Source organism: Perca flavescens, chromosome 8, assembly GCF_004354835.1.
Source record: "Perca flavescens isolate YP-PL-M2 chromosome 8, PFLA_1.0, whole genome shotgun sequence".
NCBI lineage: Eukaryota > Metazoa > Chordata > Actinopteri > Perciformes > Percidae > Perca > Perca flavescens.
In genome coordinates this window covers 12,998,376-13,019,496 of record NC_041338.1, presented here as the reverse complement: position 1 = coordinate 13,019,496, position 21,121 = coordinate 12,998,376, and the positions used below count along the sequence as shown (strand labels likewise).

The following is a 21,121-nucleotide window of genomic DNA, read 5'->3' as shown; positions in this document are numbered from 1 at the left end:
GACGCTGGATTTATGTTTTGGAAACATTCCAGGTGCATATGTATCCAAGCCCCGTCCTGCCCTTGGTCTGTCAGGTCATAATGTGATATTACTACTGCCTAAATACAGACAGAAATTAAAAACACAGAAGATTCAGACAAAAAGCATCCAAGTCTGGAATGTTGAATTTGTAGAAAGGCTGAGGGGACGCTTTGAGCTCACAGAGCTCTGAAGCCTGCAATGGCGACTTAATGAGTCCACCTGCTCTTATATATCATTCTGTGCAGACAGTGTCATTCCATCTAAACAAGTCAAGATATTTGGTAATAACAAGCCTTGGGTTACAGATGAGCTCAAACACTGTCTAAATTTGAAGGAATTAGCTTTTATTCAAGGAAACAAACAACGTGTCCAAGATCTCAGAAAAGGGCTTAATTATAAGAAATGGAGGAGATGTTCACCAGGGGAGATGTGAGGGATGCCTGGAAGTGTCTTAACACCATGATGGACAGGACTCAGAATTGTCCACACTAAATGTCATACAATAAATACAGTGTCATACAAAAAATGAATAGCAAAAAGGAATAAAGGAGCAATAAAAGCAATTAAAAGCAATAAAGTTAAGGTAGTGCATTTACCATAGCAACTACCATAGCTCCTGGCCCTGATGTACTGAAGGGACGCATCTTAAAGGAGTGTGCGCCTCAGCTAGCTGGTGTGATGACACAACTTTTCCAGCTGTTTCTTGATGCCAGCTTTTGTACCCCAAGGTGTGGAAGGAAACTACCATCATACCTGTTGCCAAACGACCCGATGTCAAAGCAATGAATGTTATAAAATTGTAGTCAGCAAATTAGTATTATCAACAGCTGTTAATGAATAAGACGTGGACTAAAAAGTGCAATATTTCCCTCTGAAATGTGGTGGAGTAGAAGTCTACACAATAGCAATACAACTAGCAACTGCTGTGTTAAAATGTTATCTTTGCACTGAAAGGCTTCACACACTTTTGTTTTGCTACTAAAAGTGCACTAACCTCATTGTGCTGCTACACTGCACGCTGCTGTCTGCAGACACAAGACAACTTACCCGCCGGTCCATTCCATTTCTCAAGAGCATTCATATATTGATTACCACTCAAGTACCTTGTGACATTATTTTGATTATTTGTGTTTATAATACACTGTCATACTATATATATATGTATGGTGTATAGCAATTTTTTTATTTTTCATCTTCATAATGTGTACAGTAGTCTAGTTATTTATCTAATCTCTTATTCTGTACGTCTTTTTGCTGCTGTGTTCGGCAATCGGATATCAGTTCATAGTATCTTACATTTAATCATAATATATAATTTTCTTTCTCAACCTGCAATCCCGTTTCCATTCACTCAACTAATGTTTATTGCGAGGACAGAGACAGACACCTTTTTCATTCACTTCCCGTCACTGAGTTTTTCACCTCTTCATATTTTTCTCCTGTTGTTTTCCTTCTTCCATCAGCTATATGACCTTGGTTCCCCAGCTGAGTCCTCCAACACTGTGCCAGGCTGCTCTCTTATTGATGATCACTGCGCCAACGTGGAAGAACTGTCCTCCTGCGGCAGGAGGGGTCGCTGTCACGGCGAGTGGGGCTCCTTCAGCTGCCTGTGCGAACCGGGGTTCACGGGGCCTCAGTGTGATCAAGGTGAGCATATACGTTTGCTTTTAATTGAACCATGAGGTTTTCTGGGAAAGAACAGTGAGATCTTAGTGGAGTTGGGGATTTGAAGCCTCACAAAGTGTGCAATTAAAGTGGGACATGTGGGAGATTCTGCGTTCCAAAACATCACTTTGCTGCAGTGGGAAGATAACCTCGCCTTACATGAAGTGCTCTTGCAGAACAGCACGGTCTGGCTGTGATATCTTGGCATATTTCCCAAATGACAGCTCAAATAATTGAACAAGCTTTGTGTGTTTTTGATTGACAAGTGGCTCCAGAGTTCTCCTTTGATGGGCGGAGCCACATTCAGTTCCAGCTCCTGTGGTCGTTGCCTGCGCGACAGACGAGGGTCCAGGTCGGGGTTCGGACACGTGCCACCGCCGGTGTTATCCTCAGCCTGCTTTCCCAGGAGCAGAACGAATACCTCCGTTTAGAGGTGAGTCACGGCCGGTCACTCCCCTCCACCTTGACAGCTGATTGTCTTGTCTGTGGGCCTTAAGATGATAATTAGAGCCTGGACGATGATTTTTGTAAATGCTTGTCAGGCTGAGAGTGAGTAATATCAGGGTTTGAGACATATGGGTGGATACTGAGGGGGCTGGGTGATTGACATATGCATGTTCACGACAAGGTCTTTCAGTAAGTCTGAAGAATGCTGCCGTTGAGAGGCTGCTGCAACTGAGTGCTCTGTAATTTAGGGGCATAGTGCTCTCAACGTGAAGGCCAGATCACCTGCTCTGAACTTGAGGGTTTTGAGAGAGCTTGCTTCAAGTGGTGAGCTCAAAGTCATCTCTGCGTGCATGCTGCTAGCTTTGCCACAACTGGGGGTGGAGTGGTGCTCACACAAGTCTCCCTCGCTTTGTCAAACCTCCATAATCGCATGGCTCTCCTGCCCGACACATTCCCGAGCGGATATGAAGCCAGCGTTTCATCTCATTGAGTGACAGGCCGGGTGTAAACAGCACCTGGAAGTAAATGGCTCTGTTAGGACTGTCACTTTTGGCTAACTCCACAGGTCAGCTGATCGCAGTGAACCTGTCTCCGTTATGGTATGTTCCGCACCACTGGTCTGTCTTTGAAAACATCTCGTCTTTGCACTTGTCATTAGTTAGACAGCGTTATTTAAGGCAGCGACCTCATCTCTTGTTCTTCTTTGGGTCTTTACACTTCACAAGGAAAAACAAGGTTGTCGTCTTCCCTTGTTGCAGTCCCACTGTGACAGGAAGAGGAAAAGGCCTTTACTGTATGCTTCGCTGTGAAGCCTCTCAGTGAAATCCTCTCTGGAGCTGAATTGGTGAGCTGTATAAAACATCTGATGTCTGTCTGCGGTGGCAGCATTTTCAGCCTGGTTGTCTCAAAGCTCTTAGAAACACTTGAGCTCAAGCCTGGTGTGTTTGCCGACAACAAGCCCTAATTTAAAGGGCTGTCTCTCTCGCCCCTTTTTTTTTTCTTCAGGGTAGATATGGGATAGAGTGCACACTGAATAAATAACCACACTTTCACACAAAGGTTACCAAGGGCTAGCTGGGTATAAATAACATGCAGCTCTCCAAGGAGTATGGTGTCTCTGTAAAGAAAACATTTATCTAATGCATTCTGTGAAGGAGTTTTTTTGGAGCGACTGACATGCACTACTTTGTCAAAGACCAGTGACCCTTAAGAATAGTAAAACTGTAAAATCATAGCCTTTTCTGTTTTCCTTTTCTTTATTTTTCTTTTTTTTTTTTATGTGATTTGAGTTTGAAAAAGTTCTATAAAAAATGCAGACTTCAGAAATACACTTGAACATTTTCTGCTTAATGGTGATTGCGTAGATCTCTGGGGGCGCTGCAGATATTTTATATAATCAGATTTTTTCCTGAGTATTGATTGAGTCCTTTGTCCTTTTCTCGCTTTTGTTGTGGACTTGAGGGCAGGATGAGGCATTGGAGAGAGCATAGTCAGCTTTTAGTGTGTGTGTGTGTGTGTGTGTGTGTGTGTGTGTGTGTGTGTGTGTGTGTGTGTGTGTGTGTGTGTGTGTGTGTGTGTGTCCAGTGAGGGAGATGCATTTGAGATGCCCATGCTGAGGGAGCAATAGTTAATGCAGGCTGGGCTGAATGTGAATTATCTTGCCCCACTGTTTCCAATTAAGCTTTGGACAAGCTGCAGTTATGGGAGCTCCTCATTGGTTTGGTCCATTGTGTTCGCTCATCCTTAACTGCTGAAGATAATTGTTGCTTCTTGTTTCCCTTCCCTTCGGGATCACTCCGGCTTCTGCCATGCAGCGAAGTGTACGGCAGCTCTGCAAAGCATCATAGCTGCAAAATAGCTGAATTAATTTTTACCACTGAAATTTTCATGCCTTTTTTTTTCTTTTTCTTTTTTTTAAATGGCAGGTTCACAATCACCACAGAGAGAGTCTGTTCTTGGTAGTTAAATCCTCACATTTCTTGTCTGGCCCAACCTTTGCTGCCTTTTCTTTCACCACGGGAGCTGGCCTACTTCTTATGATGTTGTTATGCACAAGATCTTTTTTTTTTTTTTTTTTTGCCCATCAACACAGCCCAATATGGCAGGAGTCCAGGTCTGTCAGTTTAGAATTTGTGTCACACTGTTTTACATTTGTATTCACACATCCATTCCAAGCCTTGAAATTCTGACAAACATAGATAGTGTTGGATTGATGACATAACAGTCCAACTTGTTTTGGTTTTATCAATGCAAAAGTCTTAGTTCTTGCTTCTTAGGTTTTCTTGTCCCGTTTGAATGCCTGCATTTCAAATCAGCAAAGCTCCACTGTGTATCTCAGGTTATTCAGGGTCTGCTGGCTGTCTTCTACAACCTCGGCGATGGAGACTACAACCTGACCCTGCCCTACCATCGCGTCAGTGACGGAGAGTGGCACGAGGCTGAGCTGGATCGGTATGGCAGAGTGTTCACCCTGCGACTGGACGGAGGTGGGGGGCAACGAGAGGTCACAGCCTCCCCTGGGCGGAGTCAGGAGATCATTATTGACCCCTCTGTGGTGATGATCGGAAACTCTTTTCCCTCGGGACACAACCGGAGCTTCCTAGGTAGGTGGCTGCTTACGGATTTCAGTTTAATTGGACTGAATGAGGAAACGGAATAATTCATGTTTGAGTGGAAAAAAAACATGGGATGAGGTGAATTAATGTAATTTGTAAAAAGTTTAATTGGAAAACACATAATCAAAGGAGTGGACTTCCCGGTTAACTTGGATACCTGTTAAAATCAATGGATATATAAAGAATTCAGTGGTTCTTTTTACTACTCACCAGTGCTTCTACATTTCTCAACCTGGACCAAAGATTCCTTAGTTTCAAGCAGATGAGAGAAAGTGAGTTACTTAAATGATGTGTTAGACCTCATGCTTCCCACAGAGTGAGCAAACTAACCAGCAGAGAAAATATTCTGCAAAAAAAAATGAAGAAGCCCATGCTGACAGCTTAGCCTCGGGCTATTTGTGTGTTTGCATGTGTGAGAGCTCAAGTGTGCGTTGGTCTGCAGGTGTGTCAGCGAGTCTGTTTATGTGTGTCAATGCGTAGGTGCCTGTGTGTTTGAGTTTACACCGCTGCCACGGCGTAAATGCGTGTCCATAAAAGATTTTGCCCGAGGACTGGTGTCTTAGTGTGTCTTTTGGCATTGTAAACTATTTTTATTTCTCCCCCTTTTTTTTTTTTTTTCACTCCACACCAGGCTGTTTGCGAGATGTGAGGTTTAACGGCCGCCCCATCCCTCTGGGTCGGGAGCAGCCTTCAAAGGGGCTTCAGGTGGTCACTTTGCAGGGCGTCTCCGCCGGCTGCTCTTCAGACGCCTGCGGGAAACATCACTGCTCCCCTCCTCTGGTCTGTGTGGACCTATGGAGACACCACGAGTGCAGGTGCTGTAAATAAATACAGAATAAATAACCCAGGGTGGTAACGGTGCCTGACAGTATGCAGGCACGTTCTGTACACACTCAATCACACATTCAGAGACAAAAACTGCATACCACAGCCTTGCTTATAATAAAATTAGTAACGCTAGCACTCAACTTGCAAGTTGTAATAAGAAACAACATTAAGACCCACGCACTTGTACAGTATGGATTTCCTACAGCAGGTAGATAGAATAATATAATATTTTGGAATTGAACTTTGACTTGTCCCATTAGGTGTAATGCTATTTATTATAGTTTGCCAGCTATAAACAAGGTCTGGGACTCAGCATGTATATGAGCTTTCAAAGCAACTTATAACAGAAACGATCCAAAGAAGACAAATCATATTGCAGGTGCGTTGGTCCAAAACTACAATATATCAACAGCCTGGAAAATCATGACGGATAAAAAGGGCTTTACAATACAAGTAATGACCTAAAACAATTCAAAAACAGCCGACAAATAAACAGCAACAAATGATTTCACCGTTAGTCTTTTTTTTATTTTTCAAATAAACTTTGGTACAACTTTCTGAGATACTTTCAAGGGACTTTCAAGAGGTAATCTTTAGAAATGATTTATAAGCTGTAACTAATAACTTTATTAATGTTTGGTAATATTTACTAATGCTCTACCACTCCACTTATTTAAATGTCCTATGACATGGTGCTCTTTGGATGCTTTTATATAGACCTTAGTGGTCCCCTAATACTGTATCTGAAGTCTCTTTCCCAAAATTCAGCCTTGGTGCAGAATTACAGCCACTAGAGCCAGTCCCACAATGAGCTTTCCTTAGTATGTGCCATTTCTGTGTCTGTAGCTATTGAGGAGGAGAGAGGGGGGGGGCAAGGTGGAGGGTGGGGGTGTGACCTTGACCAACTGCCACTTTGCTCGTTTGCAAGCCATGATGTCTCTCTCATGGGTGGGCCAAATTCTCTTGGTGGGCAAAGCAGAGAAAGGGGAGGTAACCTTGCTCCTTATGACCTCATAAGGAGCAGGATTCCACATTGGCCCATCTTAGCTTTCATTTTCTCAAAGGCAGGAAACCAAATAAAAAACCTCATAAAGGGAAATTTCCATTCCATGGGACCTTTAATAAGAGCAATGTTTGGGTTGCCAGGTTGTGAATAATCCTTTGGGCTGGTACTTTATACCCCTCCATCATGACTTTTGTAGAGCGTGCGGACTTAAATCCATATATTGACAGTTTATTAACAACTGCACACTGGATGGATTGTTGTATTATTTATTTATTATTGCATATGACTTACTGACCTTTGCTAGAAGGCTGAAGGCTTGAAAGTTGAATTGAGTATTTCTTAATGATAATTCACCTAAATGTATGCAACTAGCAACCCTAAAGTTAGCTCAATAACAGCATATAAATGATCTATGAAACATTAGTAAACCATTTATTAACAGCAATGAAATCATTGGTTACAGTTCATGAAGCCACATGCACATAGAAAAGATCAAACATACAGTTATCAATACAGGTGATATACTACTTACAGTACATTCCACAGTTTGTGCATCGGATCAGTTTCACAACACACTAGAAATCAAAGTGTCCACCAGATGGCGGCCCTGTTAGACTGTGTGTGTGTGTGTGTGTGTGTGTGTGTGTGTGTGTGTGTGTGTGTGTGTGTGTGTGTGTGTGTGTGTGTGTGTGTGTGTGTGTCAGCCTGAGGGAACGGTGTATAACAGCAGCAACTTTCACAGTCTCGGCTGCCCCTTTAAACTCTGCAGGACCACTGAGTCTCCTGGCTGTGATTTCAAGACTCCGAAACAGCGTGGAACTTTTTTTTTACTGCAGGTGGATATCCATATTATGGGATTGCAGCACAGCCCCAGGTTACAAAGGACTGAGAGAAGCAGGGGGTAGGGGTGAATGGTATTCAGGGGATGTTTTGTACAAATATACCGTGGGACTACTACTGCAAAGCCAATCTTACAATTCAGTTTCTTTTCTCTTTTTCTTTATAACCGCGGTCCACACACCTTCAAAGAGCATATCTTTGAATCTGATACCAGAGGTGTAACTCCTGAGGGATTTCTTTTTACACTGTCAGCTTAGGTGTCATAGCTCTGTAGAATTCCGTGCTCCTTTTATCTGACTGCCTCCCAAGTGTCTCTTGTCTTTGCTTCACACTACTGTCTCCTCTCCGCACAGGTGCCCTCCAGGTCACATGACCAAAGAGAGCTCCCTGGGCAAAGTGTGTGTCTACACGCTGTGCGCCAGCCGGCCGTGCCGCCACGGCACCTGTGTGCCTCACTCGCCGTCCCGCTACTCATGCCGCTGCAGCGAGGGCTACCGGGGACGCCACTGCGAGGTGACGCTCGCCATGATCCACAACAAGGACAGCAACAGCCTCAGTCTCAGCTCCATGTTCGCCATCAGTATCTGTGTCATGGCCTTTCTAGGTAGCTATGGCGAATATGTCCTCTTCTACCTGTGGTAACCCAACACACATGTCATCATCTCTTCGGATGTACTCTGTATGTTTTTGTCCGCCACGGTCTTCCTTTTTCATCTTCAATTCATCGACTTTCATCTCAGTCTGATCTCATGAAGTGGCGTATGTATGACACGCCAATTCGTATGCCATTATTGGCGTGTTATCAAGACGCATACTCGCTTTTTAGCATGTTTATGAACACCGTTTGGCCTCCATTGACTTGCATCACCTTGCATAGTGAGTGGTATGAAAGGGAGAAAATCTGCGTAGGGAGGTTGGTCGGGGGGATGGATGGGTAAAACAAAGGACTTTCACCCAGGAGACCAGGGATTTTGTCCCGCGTGTCACGTTTCCTTTGTGTCCTGCGTGTCATGTTTCCTAAACTCAATCGTCGCTTTCTTTTTTTTCTAAAGCCAACCCTGTTCTTCTTTTCCTAAACCCAACCGGTTCTTCTTTTCCTAAACCCAACCAGTTCTTCTTTTCCTAAACCCAACCCGTCCGCTGTATACGGCGCTCAAAATGCGTATAGATAACACGCCACATGGCTTAAGAAAGTGGGCGTGTATGTTTACGCGAAGTCATGATGTCACGTTGTTCATCTTGTATTTATTTATTTTTTTTACTTTGCTTAGTTCTCATCTTTATGGTACACTCCTTGCATTATGTTTGGTTTTTATCTGTAACATCCACGGTTTTATTTGTTTTCCACTGGTTTGGTTCTGTGAAATCTACATACAGTACACATATCTTGTAGCCGTATTGATCTCTTGAGTTGTACCAGAATGTGATTTGTGCATTGGAGGTTGGTGGAAACATGAAACAAAACTGGAAGAGAAGCAGGAAGGAAAACATTGTATGGCTTAATTTGTGATTCACTGGGAAGCTGTAAAAGTCCCCGGAGAATCGGGGAGTTTCTTTATGTGTTTTTCTATATTTCTCATCACCTCTTTGTCCCTTGTCTCTTCCAATGTTACGCTCTGACTTCAGAAGTCAATTTCCCTCTCAGCCTTACTTTTTATCTGTCCAACGTATTTTATTTTCCACCATCCATTCATTTTATTGCCTTGATGGGTTTTTTCTTGCCTTTCCTTCCACATTTCTGTGTACATTTCTGTTTTCCCAAGTCCCCCTAAATGTGCACTTTGGTGCTATGTACACTGTTTGAAGCTTTAATCAGGGATCACTGTACATCAACAAAAACTGCCAAACTAAGTACAGCTTTTGAATGTCTCCTACTTTAATTAAGTTCATTCCAAGGTAACTCTAGCCTAAGGGTGAGCTACAGTATACTGTAGGTTAAGGTCTGCCTCATTGCGATATTACATGGACACTCATGAGGCAAGATTCCTGTGGTCAGAGATTTGTCAGCGAGTGGCCTGCAAGAAAAAAAAGAACATTAGCAAACAGGGTAATCTACGAAAACATTTAGTGCCAAAATGCAAAAACATTTTAGCCATTAACAACAGCAAATGGCTTTTTTTGTTTCTCCTCTCAAAACTTTCAATTTGGACAAACAATTTTGTTAAAATGCATGCTAGCTGGAGGATATTGTACCAGCTTGCTATTTACATCCTATGATTAAAAAACACCCACTACTAGTTGCCCACAGAGGACTTTGTCTTCTAAATTAACTATTGTATGTGGTAATGTGGTTTTGAGCCCTGGTCAGACGTTTAAAGGGGTGATAGAATGCAAAACCGATTTTACCTTTTCATAGTTGAATAATGACAGTTTAGTGGGTAACTAGGACATACATAGAACCTCAAAATCCCATTGACACCTCTTTCCTCTGCAAATCTCACAATTTGAAACTGCCTCTGAAAACGGGCAAATCTCAACGAGCCGCCGAGTTGAGATTTGCAGCTCCCCTCTTGTCCGCAAGTCTCATTGATAGAGCCTGCGGCTGGATGGAGCTCTATCAATGAGAGCTAGCTAGCCACCTCTTAGAATTCCTCTGAAATTCACAAAAATTTATAAAATTGAAATCGGACACCATTGTTAGCTTTATAAGACCTTGGGGTAGAGGTTATATAAGTGGCGTGACGAAATTCAAACTGTAAATATACTCTAATTACGCCGAAAATTAAGCTAACTAGCCGCAATCTGTACACATAAGATTGAAGGGACAGTCGCAGCTAACGAAACCCCTAGTGTTCACAACAATTCATTAAATTGAAATCTGACACTTAGCTTTATAATACCTTGGGGTAGATGTTATATAAGTGGCATGACGAAATTCAAACTGTAAATATACTATAGTTATGCTGAAAGTGTAGCTAGGTAGCCGCGATATTTTCCCATTGTATTGAATGGGACACATAGCTAGCTAGCTAGCTGCTCCTCCTAACAAGACCCCTGACATTCACAAAAATGCCTTAAATTGAAATCTGACACAACAGTTAGCTTTATAAGACCTTGGGGTAGATGTTATATAAGTGGCGTGACGAAATTCAAACTGTAAATATACTATAGTTATGCCGAAAGTGTAGCTAGCTAGCCGCAATATTTTCCCATTGTATTGAATGGGACACATAGCTAGCTAGCTAGCTGCTCCTCCTAACAAGACCCCTCACATTCATAAAAATGCCTTAAATTCAAATCGGACTGTTAGCTTTTGTTAGCTTTATAAGACCTTGGGGTAGATGTTATATAAGTGCCGTGATGAAATTCAAACTGTAAATATATTATAGTTATGCCGGCAGCCGGCCGCGGAGCCCCGGTAGTGCAGTAATCCACAAAGGGTGACTTTGCCCTTGGTATGGAGCCCAGCAGGCTCCCACTTTCTCGTCAGACTGTGTGGAGCTCCTAAAGTCCGACACGTCTTATCAAATTTGCAATTAGCCATCAATTTTCGTAAAACGGCCCATATTTGAGCTTTATATAGTTGATTTCTCGCATAAAAAAGTCTCAGAAGTGAATTTGGTAACGAAACATTGCAGTGTCTGGAATATGAGATTTTGTCACGTCTCTAATATGTGTGTATGGGGATTCACTCAACCAATCAGCACGCCTCTCTAATGTGTGTGTATGGGTATTCGCTCAACCAATCAGCGTGCAGCTTATCTAAATATTCATGAGCATACTATATTTGGAAGAAAAGCTCTTGTTACAAATAAGGCCAAAACACAGGGATGCATAAGGGCCAATAAAATATCAACCAGGCCATTTTCAGCCCAACCAATGTTACATACCCCATTAGGAGACCTTAAGGAACAGTGTGAAATACCCTATATAATCATTCTATCACCCCTTTAATGTTTGAGGTTTTTTGAAAGAATTACAACAATAATAATTTATGACATATCTTTTGACTGAATGTAAAACTAACCACAGCACATTCCCAGCTATAATGCAGCGTGTATTCTGCACAGCACAGAGTCAAGTGAAGGGGTTGTAAGTGTGGCCTTTGATTGACACATTGGCTAGTGCACATTATAAATGATAGATGCTCCCACCAGTGAAAATATTAAATCAAAGCCTCAGTGTGGCTGAATAACAGGTATGGTCATGAAAACAAACTTGTTTCTGTTTTGTTTTTTTATCAGATATTGTCTATTTATCAAATAAAAAAAAGAAGGGCAAATTAATTTATTCACTTAAACTTTATGCATTGTGTTGTTGGCAACAACAAAAAAAAAGCTGGCATTAAACAATTCAAACTGTAAAAAAAAAAAAATAAGATAAAACAAAAGCACCAGATTAAGGCAGAAATATAAATATAAAGTTCAGTTCATAAGTTATGATGTTATGTGCAGTAAAGAATCAAGTGAGAGTGAAAGTTTTTACGAAATATTTCAAAGTAAAATCTGAAATGGCAAGCCATGGGTGTGGGAGTTTGAGAGCCTTCACTGAAAAAGAAACAACCTCCCTTTGAAGACTGACTTATAGGATGATCTAAGGCTGCTTTCTGACATAAAAGTGGTCATAGTTTCAGAAATGTATGCCAGAGCCCGATCACCGACTGCTTTATAGGTAAGGAGTAGAATCTTGAAATCAATAGATATAAGCTGAGGGTTATGTGGTCTCTTCGTAGTGCCTGTTGAGAGCATAGCTGCTGAATTATGAAGTTTTGAGTTTTACGACTGATGCCTGAGTAGTGTTTTTTTTAAGCGGGAAGGTATGAATACATGGATGACCTTTTCCAGTTCTGTAGTACTTCAAAAATAATTTCGAAAATATATTTCTCAGCTGAATAAAGCATGTCGAACCCGCTTTATATTTTTTTTGCATTGTAGCAACTCATAATGTAATAACTCTGCATAATATAATAATTTAAATGTATTGAAAGCTTATAATTTAATATTATAAACCATATAAGAAAGTGTCTCACTTTGGCCTCTAGATGGCTGCTGTCAGTAGTGATACATTTCATCTTTCTCAGATCATGGGAGGTATGTTAAAATTTTCACATTTAATACACAATCAAAGTCCTCAACGACTTCCTCACCTCTGCTGACACCGGTCCCCTCAACATCCTTATCCTCCTCAACCTGAGTGCAGCCTTCGATACCATGAGCCATAACATCCTGCTCACCAGACTCTGCACTCAGCTGGCTCCGCTCCTACCTTTCCAACAGATCCCACTTCATCTCTCTCCATAACCACACCTCTGCCACAGCCACAGTCACTCAAGGTGTTCCCCAAGGTTCTCTACTTGGCCCCCTCCTCTTCATCATCTACATCCTCCCCCTTGGTCAGATACTCCGCCACTTCAACCTGGACTTCCACTGTTACGCCGATGACACCCAGATCTACCTCAGCACCAAATCCCCCCACAATCCTCCCCTCTCCCACATTAACTCGTGTCTGTCAGCTATTAAAACCTGTATGCAACACAACTTCCTCAAACTCAATAGCGATAAAACAGAATTTCTCCTCATAGGCTCCAAATCCACACTCAGCAAAATCAATAACCCCACTCTCACCAACAACGGCACCATTATCTCCCCAGGCACGCAACCTTGGCGTGATCTTTGATTCCACCCTCTCCCTTGAGCCCCACATCCGTCATGTCATTAAAACTTCCTTCTTTCACCTCCGCAACATTGCCAAAATCAGACCCTCTCTCACACTCCTCCTCCCGACTGGACTACTGTAACTCACTTCTCCTTTGCATCAGCTCTACCTACATCAAACGACTCCAACTGGTCCAGAACGCAGCCGCCCGACTCATCACCCGCTCCAAGTCCTGGCACCACATCACTCCAGTCCTAAAACAACTCCACTGGCTACCTATCTCCCACTGGATCACCTACAACATCCTGGTCCTCACCTACAAAACCCTCCACCATCTGGCCCCCTCATACCTCACTGACCTCCTCTCCCCGTACCAACCCTCACGGTCCCTCAGATCCACCTCAGCAGGTCTCCTCTGCATCCACAAGTCCAACCTCCACAGTTTTGGGGACAGAGCCTTCTCCAGGGCAGCTCCCAGGCTCTGGAACTCCCTCCCCCAAGAGAGCCGCACCTCTGAGTCCCTCACCATCTTCCAGTCCCGCCTCAAGACCCATCTCTTCACCTCTGCCTATCCATAGCCCCACGCCCCCCTCTCTTTTCATCTGTGCCTGAAGTTTGTTTTGCATTGTTTTTATTATCTACCTGCCCTGTAAAGCGACTTTGAGTTCGTGAAAAGCGCTATATAAATTCAATGTATAATTATTATTATAATTTGGAGAGAGAGAGAGAGAGAGAGAGAGAGAGAGAGAAGCAGTTGTAAAGTGAGCTAGAGAATGAATGAAGAGGTAGTAGGGCTGGGCGATATGGTTAAAAACTGTATCACAAATATAAGTTTTTCATATCGGTCGATATCGATAATTATTGATATTTTTTATGACCTATTTAAAATAAGGACCAGGAGAAAAATATATTAAATTTAAACATTTTTATTTAAAACTTAACCCTGCTCTGATTATAATCCCCTCAATTATAAAAGCAGAAATGTCAACACAACCATGGAAAACATAATTAAGATGTAAACAGGTCTAAAATCACAATGAACACTTAACAATTATCTCTTAACATTAAGGTGCAAAATTAACGAATAAGTAAGAAATGCTTAATAAAGTGTCATAAAATAGTGCAAAGTGTTAGCTAAATATAAGAAACCTGAGAAGGAACTATTTTCTGCAGGTTTAGTGCTAGGTTGGTAACCTGGCTTCTGGACAGTGCTCAGCATGTCTGCCTTCGTTATTTCTTTGTAGCGTTTAGTAAGGCGCTGATGCAGAGTACCTCTCCATGGTGGTCTGCTGCTTGTAGTGTTTAGTAAGGCTCTGATGCAGAGTACCTCTCCATGGTGGTCTGCTGCTTGTGCCGTGTTGCAGCTGCAGATGTTGTTGGACGTTGATGGCGAATACGGCTGTGCTCGAAAGTGTGAGCGCGGCTAAAGTGGTAAAACAAGTTTATGGTATTACCAGTGTTGGTCTGACGAAATTGGTCTGACTACGGTCAGACTTATAAAATCCCCAAAATTGCCATACTGACTTTTCCTGTTTTATCAACAATTTCCTCACTCGCTCCGGCACTCACTTTCCACTCCACGCCGGTTCTGTTATTGAAGAACACGAGACAGCGATGTGGCGCAACCAAACATGATACTGTTACATGATTGGCTGTTAGAGTGTCACTCCCCACGTTGCTAGGTTGCCAGAGAGTGAGGGCCTTTGTTCATGCAACCAAACTTGATTCACAACCTCTGGTTTCTTCTGATGAAGAAAAACAAGTTATCGAACGTTTTATCGACCGCATTTTCTATTGATATTGATTATGTGTCTATCGCGATACATATCGTTATCGTTTTATCGCCCAGTCCTAAGAGGTAGTGGCATTAGCGAGAACAAAGCAGAGGACTAAAATGTTATTTTCTGATTGTTTCATGGCTGTTACGTTCTAAAGCACAAGTAAACATACTGACGCACATAAAAACACACAATGTAACAACCCGTTCTCATCGTCAAACCCAGCACCTTGAATCATAAAGAAGGGTTGGGTGCCCTGTGCATCGGTATCGGACGCTGAGGGGTGTGACAAAGGGGCAAACTTTGGAATAAGAACAGGCTACACACATACACGTGGGAGCCAGAGCCTCTTTGCTAACGCCCCAAATCGCCGTACACACTGCAAAATACGAGGGAAATAAGAAAATACAGGCAGAAGGCAGGGTCTCTGCAGATACAGACACCGCCACACACTTCTAGTGGGTTATAACTGATGATTGACAGGGACTACTTTTGTATAGTATGTATAAAAGTATATACATAATTTTTTAGGAAAATGCTGCATATTATACCTTTGAATTAAATTATCAGTGAATCAGAGGCATACAATGTAATTTTCTGATTGTTTCACAGCGGTTATGTTCCAAAGCACAAATAAACACACACACACACCTCCGCAGGAAGGTGCATTGTTGGATTATGAGTGAATGCAGAGCTTCATCCTGTCTGTTTCTCTGTGTGTGTCATAAAACTTGTGCGTCAGTATGAGACACTGTGGGGCAAAGCGGTGGTTGGAAATGACAATGAGCAGCACAACCTGCATGGCACGCTAAACCTGTTTGAGTCGTTATTCCCTCGGATCTTTAACCTGACTTTAAATGAACTCACGAGTCTTTAGTATCATTAACTCGAATCAGTTGAGTCCTACTGTAGTTCAATCTAAAATGATAACAGCGCCACACACAAACCTCTTGCCGCATTAGCTACTACTAGTCCTAGCCATCTTAGCTGCCAAAAGCTTTATAACTTGCAATTTCGTAAGCAACCACAACTGCACAAGTCAACTCAAGCGACTGAGTGAGCAGAGAGCCAGTCCGGGACACAACTTCCCGACCCGCAGACTCGGAGCCGGAAACATTGCAAGCTCGCAGACCACTCGAGAACTCACGAGTCCTCGACGACTCACACGACCTCAATGACCGGTGATCTCCCGCGCGAATCAGCCGGCTACGCTGTCATGAGTGGATCATTCTCTAGCAGAGACGAGCGAGTGAACTTCACTCAAGCTCAGGGTAAAGCAAATCAACAACAAAAGCCATTCTTTCACTTCTAAAATAACATACAATGTTCTGCACATAGCCTAGCCAAGCTTACTGTAGGTTTTGGTGTAAAATGTAGTATGTTAAAATGCAATTAGGTCACCTCGGCTCACCTATAGATCAATACTGACTCAAGTGACTCGCGCAACCCGGATCAGTTTAGTGAATGACTCTGAATAACCCGAATCCTTAAAAGGAATCCAGTTTGCCAGGCCTACTGCCTTTGCTAACGGACATAAACGTCCCACATGCATCCCGCAAAAAAAGAAGAAAAGAGAAACTACAGTTAGAGGGCAGGGTCTGATTGAGAGGGATTATTTGTGTATTAGTCTATACATTGCTTTTAGGATAACACTGCACTTCAATGATACATCTTATATTTATTCTCTTGACATGTCCATCTTCCAGAGCCTTAGGCGACATCTTCAAAAAAAAAAATCCTTTTTTCAGATCAAAAGTCCAAAACCCAAAGATATTCAATTCACAATGTTTCAAATTGAGAGGAGCTGATCTGAACCAGGGACTGTTCAAAGTGTTGCTTGTAAAATGACTGAAATGATTAATCGGTTATCAAAAAAGTTACTTATTCATTTTCTGTTGACCGACTAATCAATGAACTGGCTAATGCCTCAGCCCTAGACTCAAACCAGTTAAGTGCTGATGACCCACTTGTGTAAACAGTCTAATAAAATTGCACGGTTGATGGTGTCATAAGCTGTGGTAAGATCTAATAGGATGAAAATGTAATATCTGCCCACATCTGCTGCCAGCAGGGCCTTTTTAAATGTACTGTATATGCATTGATATCTCTACAGGAAAGATGAAGTGTCCCTTTAAGTCATCGTTAAGGCTGAGGACAAAGATGAGCTAATTGTGTTAGTTTTAGGCATTATAGCTAAGGACATTTTTGTTGGTTCTTACAAAGATAGAAGGACAAATGTGTCTGTGAGTGGCCTGCATGTTGTGGCACTACCATCTGTAGGGCCACATTGCTGTTTATGAGTCTTTCTGTCAGAGACAGGCTTATAAAACGCTTGGGCGATTCAATACACTGTCCCTGCCTCTATAACTGACTCAACGTTCCCTCCAGGGCATGTGGCTAGTATTGGGACATCAGTTATTCTGACACTTGAGAGTAAAACGCATAAAGCGGTCTTCAATATTTGATAATTAATTCAAAGACGATAAAGTGTGGCTTGGCATCGTTCATGAAAATTCATTTGTTGCTTGCATGCTAACTAAAGAAAGGCACAGTCCATTTATAGCGGCTCGCCTGCTGTCGGCTGCTCGCTGACTTTCCACCTCACAAAGAATCACCGTCTGTTCTATAATATACTTGAGATTGGAAAGAGCTGTCTTTGATGACTGTAATTACATTTTCACACCTTGGAAAAAGTGAATAAAATAAGCTAAACAATTATTTTTCTCAACCTAAAATCAAAAAGAAGAGCCGGTTTTACCTCATGATCAACGGTCCTGAATGTGGCAATAAGATTAATCCAGTGGTTTATTAAACAGGTTGTTACACAATATGTAGCTGTTTAATGATGACCCTCATCACCACAGGAACCACTACCATAAATACACACTCGCACTCGCTGCACTAAGCGAGGCTGCTAGCTGGGTGCTAAATTAAAGGGGGACTCCTTCTCTGCCTCAACGTGCATTAAAAGTTAAAATGATCATCCATTATTAAGTTTTACATAAGCCATAACAGACCGACCAGAATATGAGTTGAGCGTGTGCTATTGACAGAGCCAGATGAGGTGATGTCTGACCAAGCCTCATTAGTCCAGCATTAAATCTGACATTCTGGGTTTTATTTTTATTTTAATTTTTTTTCTGCGAAATAGAATAAATTATCTTCCCATATGGGCTCTGGATGCCAAGCGATCATGTAAAGTGCCTGCACTTTTTATTCCATATAAATAAATGATTTTCTCAACTCTTTCCCATCTCTCATCTGTCTCATTTTCCCCCTGCTCATTCGTCAGTTTTCTTTCCCCCCTAAACTCCCATTGATGTTCAACCCTCGCAGCTCATTTTTGTCTCATTAACCTCAGACTGGAGTTACAGTGAAAGGGTTAAGTGTTTTTATCAAGCTGCCTTGTAGTTGTTTACTGGTCATTTATTCATAATGCACAGTCCGGTCCGAGCTGACATCATAATACCCTGCTCACAGTAACGGTTAGAGGGCAGAGAGTCAGAAGCATTATGGAATGATGAATGACTGTGATGTTTGTTCTCCACCCTGAGTGATATTGATCTCACAGAAATGTAGCTGCACACACACACACACACAACTCTGGGCAGTACAGTAGTGGCTTAAGGGCAAAGTTTTTCAGAAGGCCTGTTAGTGTGACTCCAAAGAGCCGTTGGTGCATTATATCTTTCAAAGCAATTACTTTGAAAATCCAGACTAATGTGATTACCTTGCATTTCTCAGAAGATTTCCAATTAAACCGATACTTAGCACGCACCATATAAACCATTCTAGTTGAAATGGATCCCGTTTAGTGTGAGAGATAAAAGCTGAGGCAAGACAGAGGCCAGAGAGGGACTGAAAAAACAGGAGCCGTGAGAGACTTAATGAGTGGGGAAGAGAAGAGGGAAGACTGAGGGAAGCTCCTATACAGAGAGACAAATAAAAGAATGACAGAGATAAAAAAAGGAAGAGTGAACTAGTAAAAATAGATAGCGAGGAAGGGCGAAAGAAAAAAGAGGGATGGGAGAAAAATATTGGTTGAGATTAATGGACTTTAAAGGTCAGTCCAGCATGCTGTATAATTCAGCACACAATAGCTGTGATTGATGCGTATGCTTCAGGACCTTTTCTGCTCGCCTCCCGCAGCATTCCTCTCCACGTTCAGCAGAGCCTCCGAGGCTCTGAGTTTAAACTGGGAGAACAAATCCAGTTAATAGGTTTCCAAGTAACTGTGGTCTTTGATAAGACGGGAAACAGAGATGCACCAACAATGGGAGAAGGTGCAAAGGTGGTGCCTCTCTTTGTATGTTCCATTAGTATGCCTCAACTGTACAGGCAGTGCCTCTGATTGTTCTTCCAGAACCAATTCACGTGATGGAAAATCCATTTAGTCTGGACTACCTATTCATTAAGAAGGATGGTGTTATTTTACATTTGAAAAAAAAAAAAAAAAACATCAAATAGTACAACCAGTGCCAAGTATTTCAGTGTTGATATCATCACTTTACACTCACGTCAATTTCATTTACACCCATAGATGTGTCCTTTTAATGATGTGTGAGTGTACTCCTGCTGTGCTAACCTGCTCTCTGGCACCCCTCAGTGTTGATGCTGGGCCTGTTCCTCTACTCCTGCTGGAGGAGACACAAGGGCCTGAAGGAGGGTGTGTACCATGTGTCTGCACACCACGGCGAGTGGGAGGACATCCGGGAAAATGTGCTAAACTACGACGAGGAAGGTGGAGGGGAGCAGGACCAGGTAAACAAACACACACACACAAACACACACACACACACACACAAGCTGGTATTTAAGAGAAAGGCAGGGAGAGTAAATAGAGCACTAAACAAAAAAACATTGCACTGCTTTCAGTTCTTATTTGCATTTTTTAAACGCGTTTTAAATGTCATCATGCTATATTTCAGGACTTTTTAAAAAGTGATAAGAATACACAGAAGCTAAACCAGCAAACAGGGGGCATTTGATAGAGAACGGCAGTTGTTGGTGCTGAAATGAAAACCAAATATCAGCTCCCTGGAGATCTAGGAATGTGAGTCAATTAGCCTGAAACTAAGCAAGTAGACCCAATAGCTGTTAATGCCTCTGTTTTAATAGTGCTGGTAATAGCAGTTTTAAAACAATCAGATAATGAATTACTTGGCTGATCAATGGTGCTGTTGATGCCAACATCTCATCCTACATAGTAGATCTTAGTCCTAGTCTGAGGAACAGGTTAATTTGCGAGCAGAGGCACTGACTTAGCTACACTGCTCTGAGCACAGATTGGTGTCATGTGGCAGTGGTTTTGTTCGTTATCTCTTAAAATACCAACAACAAAAAAAAAAAGATTTCACAGGAGGATAAAACCCATCTATTTTCTTCTCTTCTGTGCTTCCTTCATTCCCTGCTTTTCTGTCCGTTGGTCTCTCAGAATGCCTTTAATATGGTGGAGTTGCAGCGCTCCCTCCAGCCCAGCCCGGCGCAGTCCCTCCGCTACAGCTACCCGCAAAGCATCATTTCCTACCCGCAGACTAAAGTTCCCCAGGACAGCAACAAGAAGGGGGTGTCTAATGGGAGTGGCAGCGCAGCCATAGCCCTGCGTCTTGCCATCCCCCCCTCGGAGACAGAAACCCTGACGTCCCCTCTGACCTTCCGTCGTTCCCAGAAAACCCTCTCCTTCTCCAGCCAGGACTTGGCCCGCTACCTGTGTGAGGTCATCAGGGACATGGAGCAGCCGGGGGAGCTCGGCACCATGACCACACCACGCCGTCCGTCGGGAAAGGAGCGTGGCCTGGCGGCGGTGCGCTCCCTCAGCTCCCTCAGCGCATCTCAGGGTTCAGAAGTCAGGCTTCAGGCAACCCAGAGCACCCGGCTGGACAGGTTCAAAACCCTCCGAGCCGTAGTTAGCGATTTGAGAGGAGACTCCAAGACTCCGGAGGGCCAGAAAGACAAACTGAAGGAGAGCAGAGGGCAACTGAACTGTGAGAAGAGCGGGTGAGGCAGCACTCGGAGAAACAGAACTGAAGGTTGCAGAAAAGCAACACTTAATCAGTGAGCGCGGCTGGTGGAATTCCAAAGGGAGATAATTAAATGTGAAATACTCTGAGACTGGGTGGTTGCCCAGGGTCTATGTGAAGTCTGCTATAAATGTACTGTATTGATGAAACTTTGAACATTTAAGTTCTTTGATAAAAAAAAAAGATGTTTACCAATGAATGATCAGATGTGATGTATTGTTTACTTTGCACTGTACAGTATTTACTCCGCAGAGAGCACTTCTCGGAAGCGCCCTGTGTCAAAGCTATTCATGTTGTCATAAAACT

At 42.7% G+C, this 21,121-nt stretch overlaps 1 protein-coding gene across 1 annotated transcript in view; it reads left to right on the top strand.

The window, feature by feature from the left end:
• The window catches only part of LOC114560668 (neural-cadherin), a 100,906-nt gene extending 80,079 nt beyond the window's left edge, over window positions 1–20,827 (top strand). The window contains exons 29-35 of the mRNA XM_028586204.1: window positions 1,485–1,668; window positions 1,953–2,119; window positions 4,472–4,736; window positions 5,380–5,563; window positions 7,776–8,026; window positions 19,402–19,556; window positions 20,230–20,827. Coding sequence (XP_028442005.1) covers window positions 1,485–1,668; window positions 1,953–2,119; window positions 4,472–4,736; window positions 5,380–5,563; window positions 7,776–8,026; window positions 19,402–19,556; window positions 20,230–20,796 — 1,773 coding nt within the window. The 3' untranslated portion in view covers window positions 20,797–20,827. The remainder of the gene's footprint in view (window positions 1–1,484; window positions 1,669–1,952; window positions 2,120–4,471; window positions 4,737–5,379; window positions 5,564–7,775; window positions 8,027–19,401; window positions 19,557–20,229) is intronic.
• Window positions 20,828–21,121: the final 294 nt, after the last annotated feature.